The sequence below is a fragment of the Strix aluco genome, chromosome 12, assembly GCF_031877795.1.
Source record: "Strix aluco isolate bStrAlu1 chromosome 12, bStrAlu1.hap1, whole genome shotgun sequence".
NCBI lineage: Eukaryota > Metazoa > Chordata > Aves > Strigiformes > Strigidae > Strix > Strix aluco.
The window spans coordinates 8,133,791-8,156,165 of NC_133942.1; the positions used below are offsets into that span (position 1 = coordinate 8,133,791).

At 38.4% G+C, this 22,375-nt stretch overlaps 1 protein-coding gene across 8 annotated transcripts in view; it reads right to left on the reverse strand.

Moving 5' to 3' along the window:
* The window catches only part of TLN2 (talin 2), a 209,931-nt gene that overhangs the window by 63,542 nt on the left and 124,014 nt on the right, over window positions 1–22,375 (reverse strand). For all 8 annotated transcript variants that reach the window (XM_074838031.1, XM_074838029.1, XM_074838033.1 and 5 more), the window contains 12 exons: window positions 20,342–20,508; window positions 19,120–19,248; window positions 17,418–17,531; window positions 15,452–15,565; window positions 13,939–14,073; window positions 12,848–12,976; window positions 12,148–12,250; window positions 9,603–9,811; window positions 8,667–8,786; window positions 7,440–7,637; window positions 5,063–5,202; window positions 1,084–1,177 (listed from right to left, as the gene is read on the reverse strand). In XM_074838031.1, coding sequence (XP_074694132.1) covers window positions 1,084–1,177; window positions 5,063–5,202; window positions 7,440–7,637; window positions 8,667–8,786; window positions 9,603–9,811; window positions 12,148–12,250; window positions 12,848–12,976; window positions 13,939–14,073; window positions 15,452–15,565; window positions 17,418–17,531; window positions 19,120–19,248; window positions 20,342–20,508 — 1,652 coding nt within the window. The remainder of the gene's footprint in view (window positions 1–1,083; window positions 1,178–5,062; window positions 5,203–7,439; window positions 7,638–8,666; window positions 8,787–9,602; window positions 9,812–12,147; window positions 12,251–12,847; window positions 12,977–13,938; window positions 14,074–15,451; window positions 15,566–17,417; window positions 17,532–19,119; window positions 19,249–20,341; window positions 20,509–22,375) is intronic.

Below are 22,375 nucleotides of genomic sequence, written 5' to 3' on the forward strand. Positions count from 1 at the left end.
TCTTTCACATCCCTGCTGTTTTGCAGATCTATCCCCAGTAGTCTTTCAGGAAGTCCTGAGAAATGGCACTTTATTCTCCCTGCTTGCTCCACCCCTATATTCTGCAGTGATTTCAGGCAGCCATTACATTATGGCCCAATTTCCAGTTTTCTTTCTATTATTTGGACTTGCTGCCACTCCCTTTAACCAAGGGGTGAGCACTTGTAAGCTCAAGAAGCTAAGATTCAGAAGTACAAAGCAGCTCCCATGCAAACTCCTACCAATATTTTGGGATGATGACTGTGGACTGGCATATTAAAAAAGTTCACAATATTCTGGAATGCACTGCAATGACCTTTGTATGCTTTTGACACCAAGGGGTAGAAATAAAAAGCCTGAAGGCGTTTTATGCTCTCTATAGAGGCCAGTCATCCCTTGATGTTCTGACCTTGGCAGCAAACAACAAACATTTAGTTTAATTAAGAAGATGCTGTTTCCTACTATTGTAAGCAGCTGTGCCTATGATTAGTGGACAGCCTTAGAATTAGGTCTTTCAGCTGACCTGCTATCCACTATTTAGGCAGCCAAACATTTCCCTCATGAATGAGAACATATCTTGCAAAAACCTGTACTGACATGTCCTATGAGCCTGGCTGCGACAAAGCAGATACAAAGCATCAAAAATCTACACTAAAAAATGGCAGGGTAATATGGTAAATGTCATCCTAAAGTGGAATATCAGTAATAACATTCTATAAGCAGAAAAATCAAGATACTGCAGTTGCCTTCAGTGCACTGCTGGTAGTTAGAATGTCCATCTCATCATGATTCTTCCTTAATTCACAGTAAGTATGAACAATGAAGACTAAACTGTATCTTTTTGGGAACAGGGAAGAGGAGATGGGGACAGGGAAGCAAATTTCACCTGGCCAAAACTACAGGATGTTCACAGAGGTTCTATACTTACCTTGTATGCAATTAAAACCCCTGCCACAGATATCAAGTGAGAAGACAGTGACAGCAACTAATTGGACAAAGAAAACAAAGGAAACAAACATTTGGGGCCCATTTTTATACATAAGAACTTTTGACATGTAGTAATACCTCCAGTTCTCTGAGTGCATTATCACATTCCTTCTGACCAGGTGCTTGCTGGGTGCACAGTGTGATGAGCTGGTTTATACTCTCAGTCACAGCTCTAGGGAGAGTAGAAGGAAAAAAAGGTATATTTTAAAGTTAAACTATGCCTCTTCTAAAACTTTTGTTTCGTTAACTGTACACTGCATAAAGATTTAAAACTTTGATGTTCTTCTACATTTTTTCTTTTCAGTGTCTGGGAATTAACAGTACGTTAAACAGTTCACTACAGACCTCTTCTTTAACGAGCCCCACAGGAGCAAAAACATTCTCGCTAAAGCATTTGATCGTGATCCACACCTGAAAAATCTATCTCTTCAGTGCAAACAATTGAGAAGTTAGTCCAGAAGAAACAGAAGCTTCATCTCACAGCGACAAGCGTATCGGGTGTCTGTGGCATGGTTTTGGCTGCAGGGGTGCCCTCTGTGAGAAGAGGCCAGGGGCTGCCCCATGCCAGGCACAGCTGGTTCTAGACAGCTCCAAGAGACCCACCGCAGGGCACAGCTGAGCCCAGCAGCCAAGCTGGTGGCATCTCTGGGAAAATGTCAGTAAGAAAGGGCAAAACACCAGGGCAAGAAAAGGCAAGACACAGAAACAAGTGGCCAGTATTTAAAAAAAATGTTTGAATGTAAAGTACTATTATATACCCTTTGTTAGAAAAGTCTCGTGTCTTGTCTGACATACTGTATTACACACACATATAACCCTGCTATATATTTCTATAGTGTGTTATCAAGTTGATTTTTTTTCTCTTGAACTAATCATTGATATTCTCCAAGTTAGTACGCACCAGCTCCCTCAGGTTTAAATCCACAGAGAATAAGATATTTTTGCATGAACATTTCTATGGAAGTTCACAGTTCTGGTGCTCTTGAACACAGACTGAATCTGACACACAATACAGTCCCTATTTGTGTTTCTGATGAATGTTCTCCTATTAAGCAAAATTTATTATAACTACATTAATTTTAGACTAATGGCTAACCACCCAGGACAGTAACTTCTAGAAGAGGAGGCTTTGCAGGAGGAAGTCTGCTGCTGATTGTTATTAATCAAAGATCATTTTCTATAGCTAGGCATACTGTCACCAATTAGCAAAAACTTAGCTTGTATTGTGACATTATAGTGGAATGCAAGTTTTTTGTGTTGTTTCTCATGGCAAATTAGAAAATGAGTGAAATCAGAGTGCACAGAGAATATGCTTTCCTCTGGCCTTGAAAACTCTGCATGGCATTTGGATTATTTTCTCTTTAAGAAAATTGGCACTTCATAACATGATTGGTAATATCAGTAACATGATTACCTAGGTGGATGGTATCATGCTGTTACAAAAGGAAATAGGATGTGTGCATTACATATATACCAGGTTTTAAGTTTAATTTTGGGGCAAAGAGAATGGAAACTAATAGACATGTTTAACTGAGACTTCTACCCTTTTCAGTAGTTTTAGTGTCTTTGTGGAGCCATTTTAACTGACTACTTCTGCCTTTTAGGACTGTTATATATCTATATCTTGTGTCCTGTCTGGCATATCGTATTATACACACGTAGTCCTGCTGTATATTCATATGGTCTGTTATCAAGTTTGTTTTTTTTCTTTAATAATTGATATTCTCTGAGTCAATGTGTGTGTATACACACAAATATTTTTACAATTATTATCTATCTCTGAAAAACAACATGCATGGCTTCACCAACATAACATCAATACAAATGATGGATTCTCAACCTCCTGAACATCAGTGATTTCTATGCATCAGAAAAATGTCATTGCATGCAGACATAGGAATAGATGGCAAAAATGGAAGGTTCTGTTCACTCCCAGAGAAACTCCATGCAAAAATATCTTGTCTCAGATTTTAATCTGAGAGACAATGAATGTTGACTCAGAGAATATCAGTGATCAAAGAAGAAACCCCAAACTTGGTAACTGTCAGCTTTGTAGAGGATATAATGTGGTCCCATGAATATCATTACTACACACCAGGTACCTGTATCCAGGAATATATTCAATGTACAAGTATTACTTTTAAAACTATATGGAAACAGTAGAACCAGGAAGGCAGCCCCTCAAACACCAAACCCAGCGTGGAAGAGGACTGCTAGGTCTCCAAAAGCCACATTTGTTTTCATCAAATACAGCATATAAATACTTGCATCCTGCAGGGAACTCAGGCACTGAGTCCTATGAGGCTTTCAGAGGAAGTCAAGAAAAATGCCTCCACAAGGAGGCCAAAGCTACTGAAAATCCGGAATGTCTATTATAACTGGAACAAAAGGGGAAGAAAGGGAAGAATACACAAGAAGATTAATCACAGTACTGTAGAAGATGAAACAAAAATGAGAAGATAAGCCATCTTATAAACAGAAATCAAAGGAAGCTGTATCTTTTCATTTTCATGAGAAAGGAGAAAGTAAAAATACTTGACCCTGACCATATCATAGCAGGGAAAGAGAACAGAGCCCTGGCAAGCTTGTCACAAGCAGCTACAGAGGATTTGATAAGGGAAATATGGTGTCTCCTTAGAGTCTTAAACACCAACTGAGAATTGGTGCAGTATTTACTTTTCACGGTTATCTGATGTCTATGTAAAGTCTTATGCATGCAGACACACATACTCACACACTCACACTAACAGCATGACAAAATAGAACATCTAAAGGCTCTACATGGCTTGTCTCCCTTCTTTTATTACATACTTCTACAGAGGGAAAACCAGCCTGGCAGAAACTAACAACTAACTGGGCTTCACTGGGGACACTCATTTCCTCTACACTCCCAAAAGGAATGCTCCAAGCCTAAAGCAGAAATCTGTAGCAGGCTGATGCTGTAGCAATAACAAACGCTCATGCAACTCCTTCATGTTTAAGCAGTGTGCTTTTGACTACCTACAACTTTCCTAGAAATGATTTATTTCTGGGGAGACAAGATGGATGTCAGAATTATATTTTTTTTTAACCAAATATGACAAAGTAAAGCAGCATAACTTCTTAAAGAAGTCCTTTATTAAAGGAATGGATTTATTTTTTAAAAATGAAGTTATTGCTATTAGAAAGGGATGATTCCAAGGTTCAGGACAAACATCGACTACATTATCCCCAAGGAAGTAACAGTCTTCCTCACTTCCTCTCTAGGCTAATCTTTGTGGGTATAAACATTCTGGAAGACAATATTATAAGTCACATCCACACGATCTCGATGCTCATCTGATTTAATGTTAACACATTTCTAGGTGCGATGTCTATCTGTCCTTCAGCAGTCCCTTTCCAGTTTGATATTTGAACGTTCCACTTACAAACTTAGATAACTAAATAAAAAGTTAATTCAGAAAAAAACATTGTGAAAAGGATTTGACAAAGTGAAGGAGAGGTGATTATCCAGTCAAACACTGAAATGCGGTATTATTTTTCACGTGAACACTGAGCATCTTGACAGAGCAACAGGGTCCACAAGATGAAATTCAGGGCATGGTTGACAGAATCCCTAAAGTAAGGGTATTCTTCACCAAATACACACAGCATCTAACCCATCTAACCCACACTGTTAGTGATAGGCAGCCACAATGTGATTTTTAGGCACATTCTATATAAGAACGTCATTAAATTTCTTTTCTTTATTAGGGATTAAGAGGCTTACTTTTAGCTACTGCCTTGTCAGAACACAGATCGTAAAAAAACAGTAGGCAAAACACACTAGTCCCTTTCAACAACCAGGCCAGCTCTTCAACTACTGGTTCTTATTTCCACCAAAGGTAACAAGTTATGGCAGTTAAGGAATTACTCCAACATAAGCAGTTTTCCTCCAGCCTACTTTAATTTAAATAGAACTACAGGTTCCAACCACTCAGTTAACTGTCCATAGCAGAAGAATATATAAACTCATTATAAAGATCACAGAGAAAAGCAAATATCTTAGGAAAACCTAAAGCAAGCAACACATCCTTACCTTGCTGCTGCCGCTAAGAGGTTCTTGGCATTAGGAGCTCCAGGATCAACAGACAGAGACTTGGCAGCTAGTAACAGCTTGCTGGAAGCCATAGAGATGCTCTTGAGGTTACCTATTACTTGAATCTGGTCCTCTTTAGTCTGGAAAGCCACAGCAGCATAACATTAAGCGCAGAGTTTGCAATAGTGTGCTAAAACCACATTTGAAAACCCAGTGTGTTTATCCACTTGAAACCACTGACATGCCGGGGTCCATAGTCTGGAGAAGGACATGGACCAAAGCCTCTGTTCGCCCAGACAGGTGCCCCTAGCTTCACTTATGTAACAGAAAAAGAAACCCATATAACAAATAGCTTGGTTTCTAACAATGGCAGTATTCACAAACGAGCAACGGAGAAACTTTACTACTTATTGAACAACGCTTTCGTTGTCAAGACTCTCATGTGTCTCTGCCTGGCACAACTGATCCACATTATTCAGTCAGTGTACACTCTCTGTATTCTAGCATCCTCTGTGTAACCCACAGGCTCTCCAGCATCTATCTGGGATTAGTCACACAGAAAGATCCCCTCCCGAAAGTCCTCTAACCCAAGAAAATATGTTTCTATAAGCTACTTTGGTAAATATTCGGACTTGGACATTCTATTACTTATTTTAAGCCATTGCTTGAAAAGGAAAACTGCAAGTACATACAGTTACAGGGAAGTACTGCATTATCACTATATATATATATATGTATATAAATGTGTATATATTGTTACATCTCTCACATATATATATGCATTATCACACTATATATACTGATAAATCACATATATATCACTACACAGCTGTGACTAGGTTCTTCTGTCAATGATCAGTAGAAACAAATCCATTGTAACAGCCTGATCAGGGTTTTATGTAAAGAGGTTCCATATTACCCAGCTGATGTGAAAAGCTTTTACCCTGTATTTACACTCTACTTCCTCCCTACCCCGACATTTTGCTGGGCATCCAAAACACCTGGTGTTGCTTCTGTTCAGGCCAAATAACTAGACATGGACAGCCATTAATAACTAAGATAGTTATCATCCCCTATGTCAGCAGGATAAGCAAATCTGCAAGGCCCACAAGGTCATCAGCAGATGGAATTCTCTTTTCAAGTAGCTATTTGCAGTACCATTTCTACCTCTGCCTTCACTGAATTGCCTCAAACAAAACATTCTAAAAGTCAATGAGGCTCATGGCTAAAAACATAATCAGGTACCTAATTCCTACTCAGTTTCAGAGAATCAGCTGATATTTGGTGCCTAACTCACTTGATGGATCTGGAATCTTAATGATTAGTTTTTGATGGAGAATAATCAGCAGTCCAATCTCTCTACTCAGCTCTATCTACAAAGAATATGCTCTGTAGAGATACTCATAAAAAACTTCAAAGGACTGGTAGGCACACTCAAAACTTTCTGGCTAGTTTTCTTTTAGCAATCATTTCTTAAGTATGCAAGTTCCTCCTACTAACTAGAGCAAAACAGTCTGCAGATTCTTTTTTCTGCAAGTCCTCCTTGCTATCCTAGTACATGACCCTTTTGTATATGCTGACATTTGTTATGCTAAATCATCTCCAAATGACCAGTCTGTGTAATTCTGTAGACCTAAACCCAGTAAGACAGAATGAAGGAGATATCTCTGACTTCAAATGAGTACCTAGAATACTAGGAATGAGCTAGGTAATGCGTGACAACATTCCTGATTTTACTGAGTTCATCAGAACAGAACTCTGTCAGATTTTAAATCACTAAAGTGATTAGTTTAAATCACTAAAGTCCAAGTGCTTACTGTCAGATCCACGGCATTTTAGCCAGCCCTCTTCAAATGCTTGTTCCACTCTGTAGCAGGTGCACAGCAGCAAGCACCACAGAGCAATATTAAGTCTGGATTTTAAAGGCATCTCTTCTTCCCTCTACTTAAAGCATTTGAAAATTAGCAAAGAAAGGTGCTAAATTTTGAACAGTGTTCACATAAATTATGCTCCGTGGCAGTTCTACCAAAACAGAAGCAACCATTTCCATAAGCTTTGAGAGGCTCAGCACACCTTTGTACCTTCAGATACACAGTTCAAATTAGTTAACAGCCCAAACTAGACAGAGGAGTACGAAGTCATATTTCTGACTGGGCACGGGAACAAAGACCAGTATCCTGCGTAAAATGCAAATGCTGAGTTGGCTTTACTCCAGATAACCAGTTATGGATGACTGCTTCATAACAAACATCACCCGTCATACTTATAGACTCACACTAGCACATTGTACTATGCTGCTAGATAACCAAGATACTGCACTGCAAGATACTATGCCAAAGATAATTCTTGGTCCCAATTAGCAAGATAAAGACCTTACTTGTGCTTGGCCAGCCATTTCAATACCAGCATCAAGAAATTCATCAAAATCATCGCTAAATTTTCCAGAAGCTGCCGCCAGTTCCCCACTTTGGCCCCGTGTAGCATGGACGACTTCTCCAGCTGACTGATTCAGGTCTGCTGCTGCCTGGTTCAGTTCACTCTGAGCTTCTTGAAATGACTTAGAACTTGGAGGTAGCTGTAAGAGACCAAGTGCCATATTTTACTGTCTGTCCCACCACACCAGCTCTTCATGACTGGAAAGTTCAACACAAAGCAAGAACACTAAATGCAATGTGAGCTTCACATACAAGCTAGAATGGAGTACTGCAACTGGACTGCTAGTGATTCAGTTCTGAATGCAGAATAGTCCAATGATGGGACAGCTATCAACCAGAAATCTATACAGTGACCTCAGTCCTGCTGTTTCTTTCAAGGGACAGACAAGTACGTAGGCCTTTCAAGGGACAGCAGTGATGACAGCTATTTTAGAGTTCAACTATGAATTCGAAGTGATGAACTCAGGGGCAAAAGATGGAGAATTTTTGTCTCCAAGTCATCATTCACTTCCACAAACAGGCTTTCCAGAATACCACAAGTATTGGTAGCTCTTCACAACGACTCTAAACTCCTGACCTGGTTTTGCCAAAAGGCATTGCTCAAACATATTAAAATACAATTCCTCCTTCATTCACAGGGTAGCAGGATCACTGGTAGGTGCACAAAAAAGTTGTTCAAATCATATAACCTTCTGGAAAATTACCAGTGCACAAAGGGGTTTTTCAGCCATGGATGCAGTTAAACAGAAATATAACAATTCTTCTCCTTGCACAAAACAACCATAGAGGCACCAAACATTTTTTGACTGACCACAATACTCCTTAAACTGTACTGATCACATCTAGGTGGGAGATGGATTTTAATTTTCTAATTTTCATATTCTTCAAAATGTTAAGTCACAGTTGGTATTTCCAAAAAACCAAACTAATGGTGATGTGTGACAACTTTAATACTGCCTTCACATGCCACAAGACATATTTCACCTTTCCCATAAACTAGAAGAACAGCATGTCAGCCAAAGTAGCAGCTACTTCAAGTTGCATAAACTTAAACAAAACTTACATGAAGTATACTTAGGGCACATTTACTAAATAATAATTTGACATGAGGAACCCAGATCTGCTTTTCATTTATCTGAAATTTATTTCTATGTTAAAAGACATCTCACCGAATCAACAAGGAGTTTCTTGCTAGATTCCCCAATACTCTTCAAGGCCACATCCACATCTTTTTGTCCAGGCAGACAATTTACACAGTTATTCAAGGAGTGAGACACTGCCTTTGCCACCTACAACACATAAGTAAACACATCCACACTGAGAAAGGCTGAAGTGGTCATTTATCTAATAGGAGGCACGTTCTATAGCCTAATTCCTACATTCTGACTCTAACAAGACCATTTTTTGAGGTCTGTGACTGACTTGGTTTGTTCACCTGTAGTCTAGCAGTAGTCACTGTCTATGCTCACCCATTTGATAGGATAGTGTTGGCAGGGCAGCTCCACAACTGCTCCTGGCACCTGGGATAAAGGCTGCAGCACTGCAGATAGGGGAATGCCCCTGAAGTTAACCATATCACAGAAATCCTTTGCATGCTACTGTTTTCAAACTTCTGATTAAAACAAACGTCTCTTCATAACAAATTATTGAAAATACAGGTCAATTATAGAACTTTTCACACCAGTAAAAAAGAACCTGTTACTCCTTAAAGTCTTCACACTGGTGCCACATGTGTAGAAAACCTGCATTCACTTTTTGAATATAACATGAATACAGATTCTTCACTCGGTAACGATCAGTTTAACAATTGTTTCATTTTTGCAGTCAAGCAGCCTACTCAAATATGTTGTGGGTAAAAGCACGTAACTGCATCTTTGTACAAGTTTATTTTTCTAACAGATGACTAAAATATCATACTTTGTGCCATTTGCATTGTTTAACGTAAGCATGATGTTACTATCTGAGAGCTGCTGGAAGGAATAAGAAAGCTGACATTCCTTGCAGCCTTATTTTTCTGTTGTTCTCTCTCAATATTTAATGCTGCGTTCTAAGTAATGTCACTGGGTGTTTGATAATTCATGTAGCTGGCTCAAGGCGCAACTTACCTGGGCTAATCTCTGCTGACTGTCTGCATCCCCCGGTGCAGCAAGGGCCTGCTTCGCCTCCTGAATAAGCATAGCAGAGCCTTCCATGACATCCCTTGCTGAATCCAACATCGCATGTGCTGCCACAGGGTCAGTAGTAGATGCTGCAACCCCTCTGGCTGCCTGAGCCAAAGTCTTCAAAGCCTGAGCAGTTTCTCTGGCAGCAACTCCTATGTTCAGATTTCATTAAGGATTCTGTTAGTACCCTTAAAGATGATCTTTGTATTTTATGACAGATGACTTCGCAGGTAATGATCCCATTGCAAAATAACATTGCAAATGCAGTTTAAAAGAAAATCTTCACACATGAACACATTTGAAATACACAGCATCATTTGCCTAGAAAAATGCCTGTAGTGAAGCTGTAAAGTAAGTATTAGACCCCAAAGACCACATTCCAGGCACAGCTCTGTGTCAGTGACTACATCTTAATGAGGCACTGAAAAAGAAGAAAATCTAAAACCTGGAAATGCAGAAGAACTCATACTCCAAGCTATGGGGGAAGTGATTGTCTGCAAGAACAGTGTACATTATTTCAGAGCCACAGCACCTCTGCTGTTTCTGAAAATGCAACTTTGGATTTTTTGAAGAATAAACACAGCAATAGCTTAAGTTCAAGCAATTTAAAAAAAATTAAGAAATCATTAGGGATGATACAACTGGATATTACCTAACATCACTGCAAGTACAAGCACATAAAAATAACTGAATGAAGTCAGAGAGGATGTCATGAAATTAGTTTCTGTGGTCTGTCTGGCCAAGATTACACGACATTCATCAGCTCAAGTGCTAAGGCATATGACTGTACGAATAATGGTCCCATTTTTCTACTTTTGAGATTAGTTCAGCCCTTAAAGAAAACCAATATAAAATAGTCTTCTAAAAGACCTTAATTAGCACATAGTCAACAACATATGCAATTAATGTAGGTAGCATATTTTGAGTGAAATACAACCCACAAAGTAGCCATGTTAGCATTTTAACACCAGTGCCTTTTAACATTTTTTCTTCTGATCAACTGAACATTTTTAAACACAAAAACATTAGAAGATAAGGAAAAGCAAGTGATATTATATGTCAAAGTGAAGCTAAGCTAGGCAGAGAAACAGTACTGCCTATGCTGAAGTTACAACCTTTCTATTTGACAAACCACAGAGCTTTCTACATTCTTAATTTAAAGAAAATTTCAGAAGAAATACCCACACGTTTTGTTTCCTTTATTTACAGTACCAGTAAGCATCTTTGAAGTTCAACTTAATTTATCAGAGTACCACAAAATAAAGGTCTGACTATTTTGCTTTCAGTTTGGTGCTGCTTTCGTCCTCTACAATGACTTTCAGTACAAAATGAAAATTACTGTGACAGTTGCAGACAAGAAGGAATTATTAAATAGTGAATATAAGCTGTAAAGAATTTTTAGCACAGAGAAAGAGCAGAATGTCATAATACGTGCAAACACTCAAGTGCTCGCTTGAACGCACAACAGTTTTTGCATAGTAAGACACAATAAGATAGAAAATAGCTATATGAGCTTTGAAAAGGAACTCACTGCTTTGTAGGATTTCCCAACCAAACAGCTCTTATAGTTTAATGTTAAGAGAGCTACTAGATTTAATTACTTGATATCAGTTGCAAGTATCTGCATCCTTCACCAGATACCCAGTCCTAACTTCTGCTTAATTATGTGATAGAAATGCGAGCCATCTTAATGCAATTACATTTGCTTCAAATGAAAGCAACTGTAAGTTACATAGCCCTGATGCAATTATATCCAATGAAGCGGTAATTGTCATAATGCATTTTATCAGTAATATTTTTCACAAGTCCTACAGTAGCATTTGCATCAACAGCTTTCATTTCTTACAGAAATAACAAGACAGAACATTTTACCATCTAAGAGTAAATCTTTTTCCCTCCTGCAAGGAGCATTTTCCTATTAAGGTGTTTTTGGTTTCTAAAAGTACAGGTACAAAAACGAATTGCAGAATCTGTGTGCCCACATTCCCTGTTGGCTTTAACTCAAACTATGCAAATGTGACCAACGAGTCAGAGAGACCAGCTGCATTATACATGTAAACTGGTAACATCTAGTAAGAGATACAGTTTTAAGTATCACCAAACTATCCCAAATACGTTTGCATCCTGTGCTTCAAAAAACACCTACAGACCCCTTTAATCTTCTGAAAGGACACAGCAGTATTTCCAGTGGCACTGACCTTTAAATTGCACTATATTTTAGTTCTGTCCTTCACAGAGTTTCAGTGGCATGTATTTACAAAAACAACAGATGTCTCCATCTAGTCTGATTATATACAGACACAGCAGATTGCAACATTATTCTTTTATGAAACACGATTCACGCTAGAAATTCCTAGTCACTTGCCACACTTTACTATCAGCATAAAAAAAAGTAATTCCTTGATTTAAGTAGTTTGTGATAAGAAAACCCTCTATCAAATATTTTATGGAAAGCAGAGGTTTCACAGAGACATGAATAAAACACTACCTGTGTAGTGCTCGTTGCCTTGAGCAGCACAAGTTAACAGCTGGGCCATTGATGAACCAACTGCTTTGGATGTACTTCCCAGGTCCTGAGTGCATTTCTCAAGCTGTGAAAAATTGCAAACGACAAAATTCTCTGTTTAAGCTCAACTAAAAGACACCTGTTTTTTAAATAGTACTAAAAAATTCCTCATTCCACAAAAACCAAACTTTTACCTCAGCTACTGAACACACACACAGATTCTCTGAAACCTGACAGTATGTTTTCCCTCTCCTAGGTGAAATAAATTAACATATTAGGCAATATGAACAACTATTTTATAATTAGCAATGGAAATCAATACCTTCATCTGAGAAGAAGGGGGTTTTTGCCAAATAAAATATTTCACTTTCTGAGCCTACCTGATAGAACTATTGAGTTCTCGTCTTTGTCACTATTGAAAAAAAAATTCTTTTTGACAAGAAAAGACCAAAACATTGTTGCTACTAAATTGTAATTTGTACAGTCCTATGAGTAATTCTGCTACAGAACACGCTTCTGGTATAGTGGGAATATATACTCTTTTAAAGAGAATTAGTGCAAAATCCTATCAGCATCATCATTAGCCAAAGCCTCATGACTTATTTTGCCTCTAATACTTAAACTTTTTAACAGCTAACTTTGTTCGTTTGTTTTTAAATGAAGAACATCCTTCCTCAATTACACTTTCTCCTGGGAGAGGTTTTAACTGTCCATCCACAGCTGCCATCTTCGCATCTTGCAGTTCATTTTTGAGCGTCTGGACTGTATTCAAAGCAGAATCGATTTCCATTGGGCCACACGCTTCATGAGCCTATTCAGAAATCAGATCAATCACTGTTAGCAGCTGTAAGCCACTATCAGAAATAGTAAATACTGCAGACATAATCTCCCCCTACCAAATTATTGCTCTCATGACTTTAGAGGCCATTGTGGGCACTTTAAGTGTTATACATCAAGGATTCCAAACTCCTGCAGAATATTCTCAGCTTGTGAATAGAATATCACACTGTTAAGAGCCACCATGTGAATGCGATGCACTTAGCTTGTGTACACATACCTTCACACTAGGCAGTCCAGGTAGTGAGAAAGTAACTGCTGCTGTCTGGACTTCACCTTTGACAAAGCCTAACTATGCATTGAGACTAAAGTCACACGGAACCCTCTGACGTGGCAGCCCACAATCAGTACCTGAGCTGGAAATTTTAACATTAGCTCAGGTGTAGCCATCTATATGCTACAATCCTGGTTTTGGGCCTCAGCGTACACAAAAAAAGAGCAGACCTTCCACTCATACTTTAATTTAAACACATACATAGTTTAGAAATCTGTGTATGAAATGCAGACAGCCTCCGCTTCCCTGAATTTTAGAGGTGATAGCTCCAGTTCACAATCACAACACTGACCACAGCAGTGCTGTATTGGGGTTCTCCCCAGTTTGGCAGGTGCATGAGCTATGCTCCCCTTTCCCTGCTCTCCTTCAGAGCTCAGAGCTTTGATGTGCTGCTCTGTGTATACCCTCCTTCTGTCTTTCTGGTATGGAAAGGGTAGCACAAGCTTTTCAGTTTTCTTGCCACTTCCCTCCCCTTTCTATTATGACACAGAAGCCACCTGGGAGTCTGAGCAAACTGTGCACAAAAAGCAAAACTGAGCAGTGAACACTGCCTGAGCATGAGCCCCTCCCTCGAGGCAGACACAGTGGGCCAAGCAGGAGTGAGCCTGTGACCACCATCCAAGCCATCTTGCTTTCACTGATTAAAACCAGTATTTACCTACCTTCTGGGAGGCAGTTCGTAGCTCAGCTAAGCTGGTAGCAAGATTCTTTGCACACTGACTTAGCTGCATTGCTGCTGCTTGATCAGCCACAGTGGGGACTGCAGCTTTAGCAGATGCCACCATTTTACTTCCAGGCTGTTCAAAGAAGAGCAGTGAACACAATTGGTTTTACTAGCCCATCTTCTTGAAAGGTGGCTTAGGATTCAATAAACAAACTGCTTCCTCCATTCACACACTCATGATGTTTCTAGATTTTCTGTAATGACCACTTCATGCACTTCCCTGCTCCTTAACTATGCACCTTTTAGATTCCAGCCTCTTATTCATATGCTGCACCCTGTCATAATTCCGCATTGCGACGTCTTCTGCAGCAGGACTCATTTGTGATTTACTAGTACAATGACTGCTTCATTGGTACCAATGTCTGCCTGAAGTACTGCCTGAGTACTCATGTAGACTACTTAAAAATATTTAAATGTGGAGTTTTGCCAGTCAGCATCCATGTGGTACGAGCAGGTCCAAGGGGCACAGATGGCAAATTCATCCCAATGTTTCTAAATACTAAACTCTGTCAAAATTCTATAAATTGAAAACTGTAATTCAAGCAATGACTCTTCATAGGGTTTGTTGCTAATACAATTAAAACACTTTGCTGATTTTCACCATGGTACACACATACAGCCAGAGGGGAGATGGATCATTTTAATGACTCCAGAGGGAATCATGTAGCAAAATACTCAAACAGAGCAAGAGCATGGTTTGCCATACCTCTGCCTATGTGAGACCATAAAGAACCTGCTAACAGCAACCAACGAAAGGGTTCATTTCCATTCCACATTTAAGGCAGGACTAACTGGTGCCAAGTAATGATCATGTCATTACATGGGGAATTGGTTTCTTCTCTTTGTTTCTTGTAATGTCAACAATAAACCCAAAAGTTTTGTTATCAATGCTTGATATTTTATCCATTTTTTTTAAAGATGTTTTGGAGGAAGCACAGATTCAATTTTTGTATTTTGTTCAAAACTTCAACCAAGACCCATTACATATGCAGGCTAGCATCTAAGAGAACATGGTAATATTCCTTTTTATTTGTGAAGAATTCTGGAGCTTGTTGATGCAACACTAACTTTACCTTCGCTAAGAAAGGTTACAACAGCATCTCACATATTCAGATCTCTGCTTAGAAAGATGCTGAATTCTCTCCATCTTGTTCTTTAAACTCTTTCCCCAGAAGGCAAGTGCTACAGCAGTGAATGTTTCTTCTCCAGACACTTTAGTTTTCTTGTTACTTCTATCCTCAGTTTTGGCACTTGTCACTGTCCACAGATTCAAGATACTTCAGCCATCTGACCTGAGGAACTAAATTCTCCTTAGCTATGGCTCACAGTGATGAACCTCTTTACATAGTTCTTAACAGTTTGCTACTTATTTATCACAAATAAAAACATACATCACTAAAAAAATGCTTTTTGCTCTGATGGAATCTACTACAGTGATTGATTCACTTCACCTGAAGGAAGTTCTGGCTGGAATTTATTAGAGCAAGCTGGGCACTGAGGTCTTCTGCCTGAGCTTGACTTCCTCTTACACCCTGCACCAACTGAGGAATGTGGTCTGCGACATTCTATAATAAAAAAAGGGAAAAGCTTTTAGTAGAGAAATAAAAACTCCAAACCCTCTGACACTAAAGCAAGCCCTCTCCCCACCACCCTTAAAGACAATCCGTAGTGTTCACAGGTACAATACTCTTGTGCCTTCACAGAATTCATTTCGGATTCCATGGAAATTAATTAATACATGATAGGATTTTTCAGAGATATTCTGCTTTTACTTAAGAAATTTTTATTCAAGCTACTCATTAAAAATTCTACAAGACAATCTAAGATTTTTCTGCAAAATTATGTACACAAGTATTGTGAATTACTTTGTTTGCATGTTCAAATGCCAGTAGTGGAGATGACAGGTTTTTCAAGAGAATGTCTTGCTTTCAGAAAAACATTGTCTTTTCCCCGCAAGCACCTCACCCTACTTTTCCTTGACTTCTAACAGTACAAACTCTATAGTATAGCTGGAGCATTCTGAAGTGTGTATTGCTAAAACTTTATTCCTGGATTGCTCAGATTGACACTCCTTGTCCGTCCATTTCACAGTAACACATACTTCAGCAGTGCAATACTAATTTTTTTCCCCTAAAAAAGTAGGTATTGGATCTTCTCTGCTATCTAATAAATCATCAGCAAGATCAAATTAGAATGAACTGTAAACACTACACTGAATCAGCTTGCCTTTTTTTTAATTCATACTGAAATAGCAGCTGCCTGCACCACAATCTTGAGATGTACTTGAGCTACCATATCTAATGCCAACATTTCTTAGGATTACCACTGTGACAAGAAATAATTGCTGAATGTTAATGTGGCTTTTAATGACGCCTTCTTTAATGGTTTTCTTCTTGTTCCCCACAAAACTGCTCTTCCATCCAGAACAAAACCCTTTTGCATTCTATTGTCTTTTTCAATTTTTTGTTTAAATGCAATTTCCTTAAAAACCCTGAGGCAACATTAGTCAGAGCTAGAAATTAAGCTGCCAAGTGTAGCTTAAACACAAAAGAGAACAGCTTCTCACCAGACTCTGAATTCCAGCTTGGAACTATAAAAATGTGCTCGACTTCAGGCATACCTTAAAATCTGTGGTCTTGGCAGCTTTAACTTCAAGCTAGGAAACATGTTAACCCCATAGTAAGGTCTAGCTTATTTTTCACAGTGACATTTAGGGTCCCAATTGCTTGTAGGCTGAACATCAGAATGACAGCATCAGTATTGTTAGTTATATGACGAATACATTAAATAAGGATTTCACTCCATTATAGTATAAATTACAATTGCTATTTAACCCTTTGTTGTGGAAAATTCCAAGGTTACCTTTATTCTATAGCAGACCTCAGTCCCATTTCACTGCATGTATCATTCAACAGCCTGTTTTGATAATCACAGAGCCTGCTGAAGAGCACACTCATGTGCTGAACGTGTGGCCACGACTTCCTGCCAGTGTGCAAATTTCTGAGCAACTGGAACCCTCCACACAGAGCTTCTAGCATAGCTCTGCATATACAGTACTGCTGACTGATTTGCAGCAAAACTTTTACTTAAAGCATTTGCTTCAGGTGACTTGGCTGTTACTCAACAGACACGTACTGAGGTATATAAGCCTGTTAATCCTTTCTAGTAAGCTGGTTACAGGGGCATTTAACAGCAAAGTACTAGATGGGACTTAGAGCAGCTCAGATTTTCAAAGCTCTTCGTACAGTAAAGCATGGAAACTATGGATAATACAATATGCAGTGTTGGTTTTGTTTGGTGGACTTTTTCTTTTAAAACTCCTTTTGAGGTTGCAACAGTATTATTATAAAAGTTATCTTCAGTTCCCCAGAAAGGAGAGTTCAAGAGTTATATGTCAGTGGGTTGTGATATGTTTACCTTACAGCTCTGCACAAGTTGCTGGTGGGCTGCTGTGTTTTTATTTGAAACAGCTGCATTCTGAGAAGCTGCAATAGTCTGAGTAGCAGCAGCTGCAGCTTGTTTAGCTGCAATCTTTGGAGAAAAAGAAACAGAGTTAACTCAGTGGTAAAAGTCTGAGTAATTCACAGGATGAAATATATGTTATAGGTAACATTGACAGTAACAGCTTTGACAGATTAATACATTATATCCCTTGATTAATTTGATTTGCCTTAAGGAAACCCACAACTGCTCTTCTCAAGATGAAAATGAGCTGAACACTGTTATTCATCTCTAACTTGCCAATAAAGAAAAAGGTGGAACTAGAAGAATTCTAAGCTCTTACTGCTTCATAGCTTAGGTTGCAGCATCACTAAAATAAGTCAATTACAGAGAGCAGAAATGGTCTAATCAATTAGCTCCACACAAAGAAGGCCAGAGAAAACAGGCAAAGTACATTTAGTGCTTCAGACTGCTACATTAACACCTTTGACCAAAGACTCAAGGGAGCCAACTTCTATTAAGATTGCTCTATGGCAAAAGCAAAGATACTAAAATGATGCAGAGGTATAAAATACTGGTATTACTGAGTCTAAAAGCACTGAGAAGAACTTCTTCAAATATCTAGGAGTGTTATTATCAACCTCTCCTTATTACAAAATTAAAAATTCAACAATTTGTCTGAAGTATTTCAACATATTGTACAATACTTTTCTTTAACTGGCCCACTGAATACAACCAAGCATGAAGTTCATTCTCATCATCACACATTTCCTTCCTTTGTAAGGCAGTATATATTACAACAGCAAAACAAAATGTTCTTTCTATAAAGCTTTTTTGCATGCAGTTAGAAAATTAAGACATCAGCCTTTATTTCCTGAAATATTCCTGATTTTTGGTTCTAGCCAGATACAGTAATTAAAATGCCCTTCTGGAACATGGTTACTTAGATCTCCTTGTTTGTCTAATCTCATTGCACTTGAATCAGACTACTGTAAAACCACAGTTGGAAACTAGGAATTAAGAAAGGCTTCTTTTTTTTAATCTGTCTTTTCTACATTTTAGCTGAGAATGGGAAGATCAAACCTTGCCTACAGGACAAACTTCAGAGATATTTTATCCTTAGTGCATGGTAAATTGCCTTTCTCCCCCTTGGCTCTGCTACTAGATATGATGTATCTTTTCACTTTCGTTTCTGCTTCTTTGATTCTCTGAATAACTTAACAGCTTAATTGGATATGCTGCAATTCAACATATCTTTGTATGGAAATTTACATGAAACTCTGGCACATATACTAGTAAAACCACCAAAAGATATTGTGTGTAAATGACAGATCATACAGATAAATTAAAACAGTAACGGAGTAGTTTCAGCTCAGCTGTTTGAAACCTCAGCTGTTCTAATTTTATGACTAAGCCGCTATCAAATGCCTTCTGAGTCAAATTCTTACACCACTTTACTACATCAGAGAAACAAGTTGCTCAATTTTCTGAGGACTACGGTATCATATAATAGCATTCCTAATTCCAAGCTTTGTACTCTGGAACTGAGCTTACAGTGTTATCATTCTGTGCTTAGCACTCTTCCTGAAATATACATTTCTACTTGCTTGAAATTATCTACAGATACTAATTATCAAAATGGAGTAAACTGAAAATTCAACAAAATCTACTTTTCAACCTCTAATCTGTTGACAATTTTCTTCTTGATGGCATTCTGTGCAGCCGCATTTGTAGCAACCCGCAGTCCCTCTGCTGCTTCTCTCAGACGCTGCTGTTGATCCTCATTTTCAGGATTGGCTGCAGCTCCCTGCACAAAATTTCAGATCAAAAAACATGAGCCTCAGTAAAAGTTCCTGGAGAAAATGTAGATGAATATCAAGGCCTTAGTATCTGCTACATCAGCCTTTATTTTCCTTGTATCATCTTAAGCAAAGTTAGAAGAACATTAAAATGTTACAAGACTTTAAAGCGGAAAAATTATTGCTAGTGCAAGGATGTTACTGTATCTGTTAAGTACTTTGAGGAAGGGAGTTGAACACTTGCTTCATATACTACTTCAGGTATTTGGGAAAAAAGCCTTTGTAAACTGCTTCCACTATGATCTGTACTTTGATGAATATAGGTTTTGGAAAAAAAAAGCTTTTAAATTCCCAGTTCAACATGCCTTTCAGTAACTGCAGTCCAAACCTTGACAAACAGTAGGTTTTCCCCATTTGAAGTCTGAGAAAATAATGGAAAGTCAAGGATATGCTCTGTAGCCAGGCATATGGACCTTCTAGAGCCCTAGCAGAATAGCTGGCCCTGACCTGTAAAAATCATTTAAGTGCAGGATCTGGGAAACAATTCAAAGAACATATTCCTCCCTAGTGGATTTAAACAGATTTCTAGCACAGAAAGGAAAGAAAAGGTTAGATGTTTGCCTCTCTTGGGAGAATGGGGGGCTGGGGGCAGAACAACACAGGCAAGATTCCCCAGGTGGAGGAGAAAACTGTTCCTAAGACAGAGGTGGAGTTGCGTTTTTAGTGGCCTTTGTAAGAGATATTTGCAAGAGACTGCAGTGGGTTTATCGTTTCATTTGTACTGGTAGACTGGTACAAGACTTTGCATCACAGTGGTTATGGCTGGTGGTAACTGCCCTGGATGACTTGAGTCATGACCACCCTGCACACAGGTGAGCAAGGCAGTGCAAGAAGGGTTTTTAAAACCAAAAAAACCCCCAGGTAACTAACAAATTATTTTTTTCTGAACGTACCTAGGATAAGTGATTAAATGCAGAACATTTACAGGATAAGAAAAACCATCTCTACTATCAGCCAGATCCTATCTATAGTATCCCACATACTAGCTCTTCTTTGTGTATAACCAGGCAATTGTAAGCTGACAGTTCATCTTCCTGGTACCTTTGCAGCTTCAACCATGCGAGCTGTAGAATCTGCCAGGAGCTTTGCAGCAGCCAGAAGTTTCTTAGAGTTGTCCATGTCAATTTCTGCTTCGGCATCTGACCTCATGGCATTGACAAGATCAGAAGTGGCTTGAGCCAGTACCCTGGCCTGCCGGACCATCTCACCTGTGGTGGACAATTATATTTTTACTTTCCTTCTCTCTGCATTTCAGTTTTGGTTTCAAAAGTCATCTCAACAAGATGAAAATAAAGTTAGATTTGCTGAAGCATTCTTTTGACTTGAAAACAATACACAAATAGTTTGTAACTTAGAAGCTTCATAAACAAAATCCTGGATCACAACACAAATGTAGGAAACCGCTATAGTGGAAATTAAGAAAAATTTGCATTCTAGATAGCAAGACAAAAAACAAAAATCAATACTTCAAGGTAATTTTGAATATACAGTTCAAGGAAGCTCCCGGCCCAGTGAAAACTAATAATTTTGGTTTCAAATTATAGCCAAGATTTCACTCCTTCAATAAAAGTTACCCATCTTTCACCTATTCTTTTGGGGAATTACCTTCTGTCTGATATAAACTAACTTAAGAACTCTGTCAGAAGAGACTCAGCCCCAGTTACATGGTTTTGGCTAAAAATAAGGTGTATATTTAAGACATTGGAGTCATGTTCTGGTCATGGTGAAGCACAGAGATGAAACAGTAATGCTTCTGAAGTGGATACATACCCTTTCTAGAGCAAATTCGTTTGGTCACTAAAACATACACTTGAACTCCTTCATAACAGACTTTAACCCATAAAGCCTTTGGCTTTCGGTAGGTTACCAAATCAAGAAACACGTCTTTGAGTCACAGGCTTCATTCTTTTCAAATGCTTTTAAAAAATCATGGGAAAGAAAACCAAAGCAACATTTTTCTCATGTGTAAAGGTGACTTATGGGCTTCAAAATTAAATGCCTTCTTACCATGCTCCTCTGCTCAGGCACAGGCAAAAAAAATTAGTTTTCTACCTGTTATCAACTATTTCCCAGTATGCAATTTTGCAATTAAAATTTTTATCAATAATGGCTAATGCAGCTCCCAGTCCAAATATTCCACTTGAAAATATACCTTTAAATGCCCTTTCTTACAGTATTAAGCCAGTAAATCAAACAGAAAGAATAACCTACTTGGGCAACAATTCAGCAATCACAAGCCAGAGTCTCTTTACTGTTAAAACTGTGACCACAGGAGTGCAATGATAAATTAGAAATACAGACTGGAATCTGAATGCCTTATACTAAAAACTAAGTATTGCACAACAAGATATTTGACTGAATATATAGACTGAAAATATACAAGATATCTGAACAGAAAATAAATGCTACCCAAGATCATCTCTTTTACTGCATCCTTCTGTACAGAAGCTGAATCATAAGTGACAGCTAAACATAACACTTGACATGCTTTCCTGTGCATATCTACAGCGATTAAATTCCTTAGGATAGCTACGGAGCATTAGAAAACTTCTTCCATAGCTTTCAGTGCGAAGACTAAGAGTGGTTTATCAAACATTCCTGTGCATCTTTTAAAAATTTTAATCACTCAGAAAATAAGATTCACTCATAAAGAAGATTCTAGAGTCAAAATACACTGAGAATTTCACTAATTATTCCCTTGCGCATGTTCCTCTAGAAGAGTGCTGTATGGTTGAAGTGACAGTTCCTTAAAAAAAAGAAACTTCTTAAAGCTTTACCTCTTACACGTAACAGCTAAGGTGACTCTACAGTAAAAGATTAGTTTGTTCATATGGACTGTAATGTGAATACAACTGTGATTGAAATATTTTCTTTCCTGTCCTTGCATTTATGTAACACTGAAGAAAAAAACAAAACCATACTATTCATCGTAACTGCTTTTCCAAAACTGATCACATTTCAAACTTGCTATGAATCATCTTGATTTCAAGTTGATATTGCCTCTTCATACTGTTGCTACTTCATAACATTTATAAGTACTGAAATGTCACCATTCTAAGTAATTCACAGGTTCTT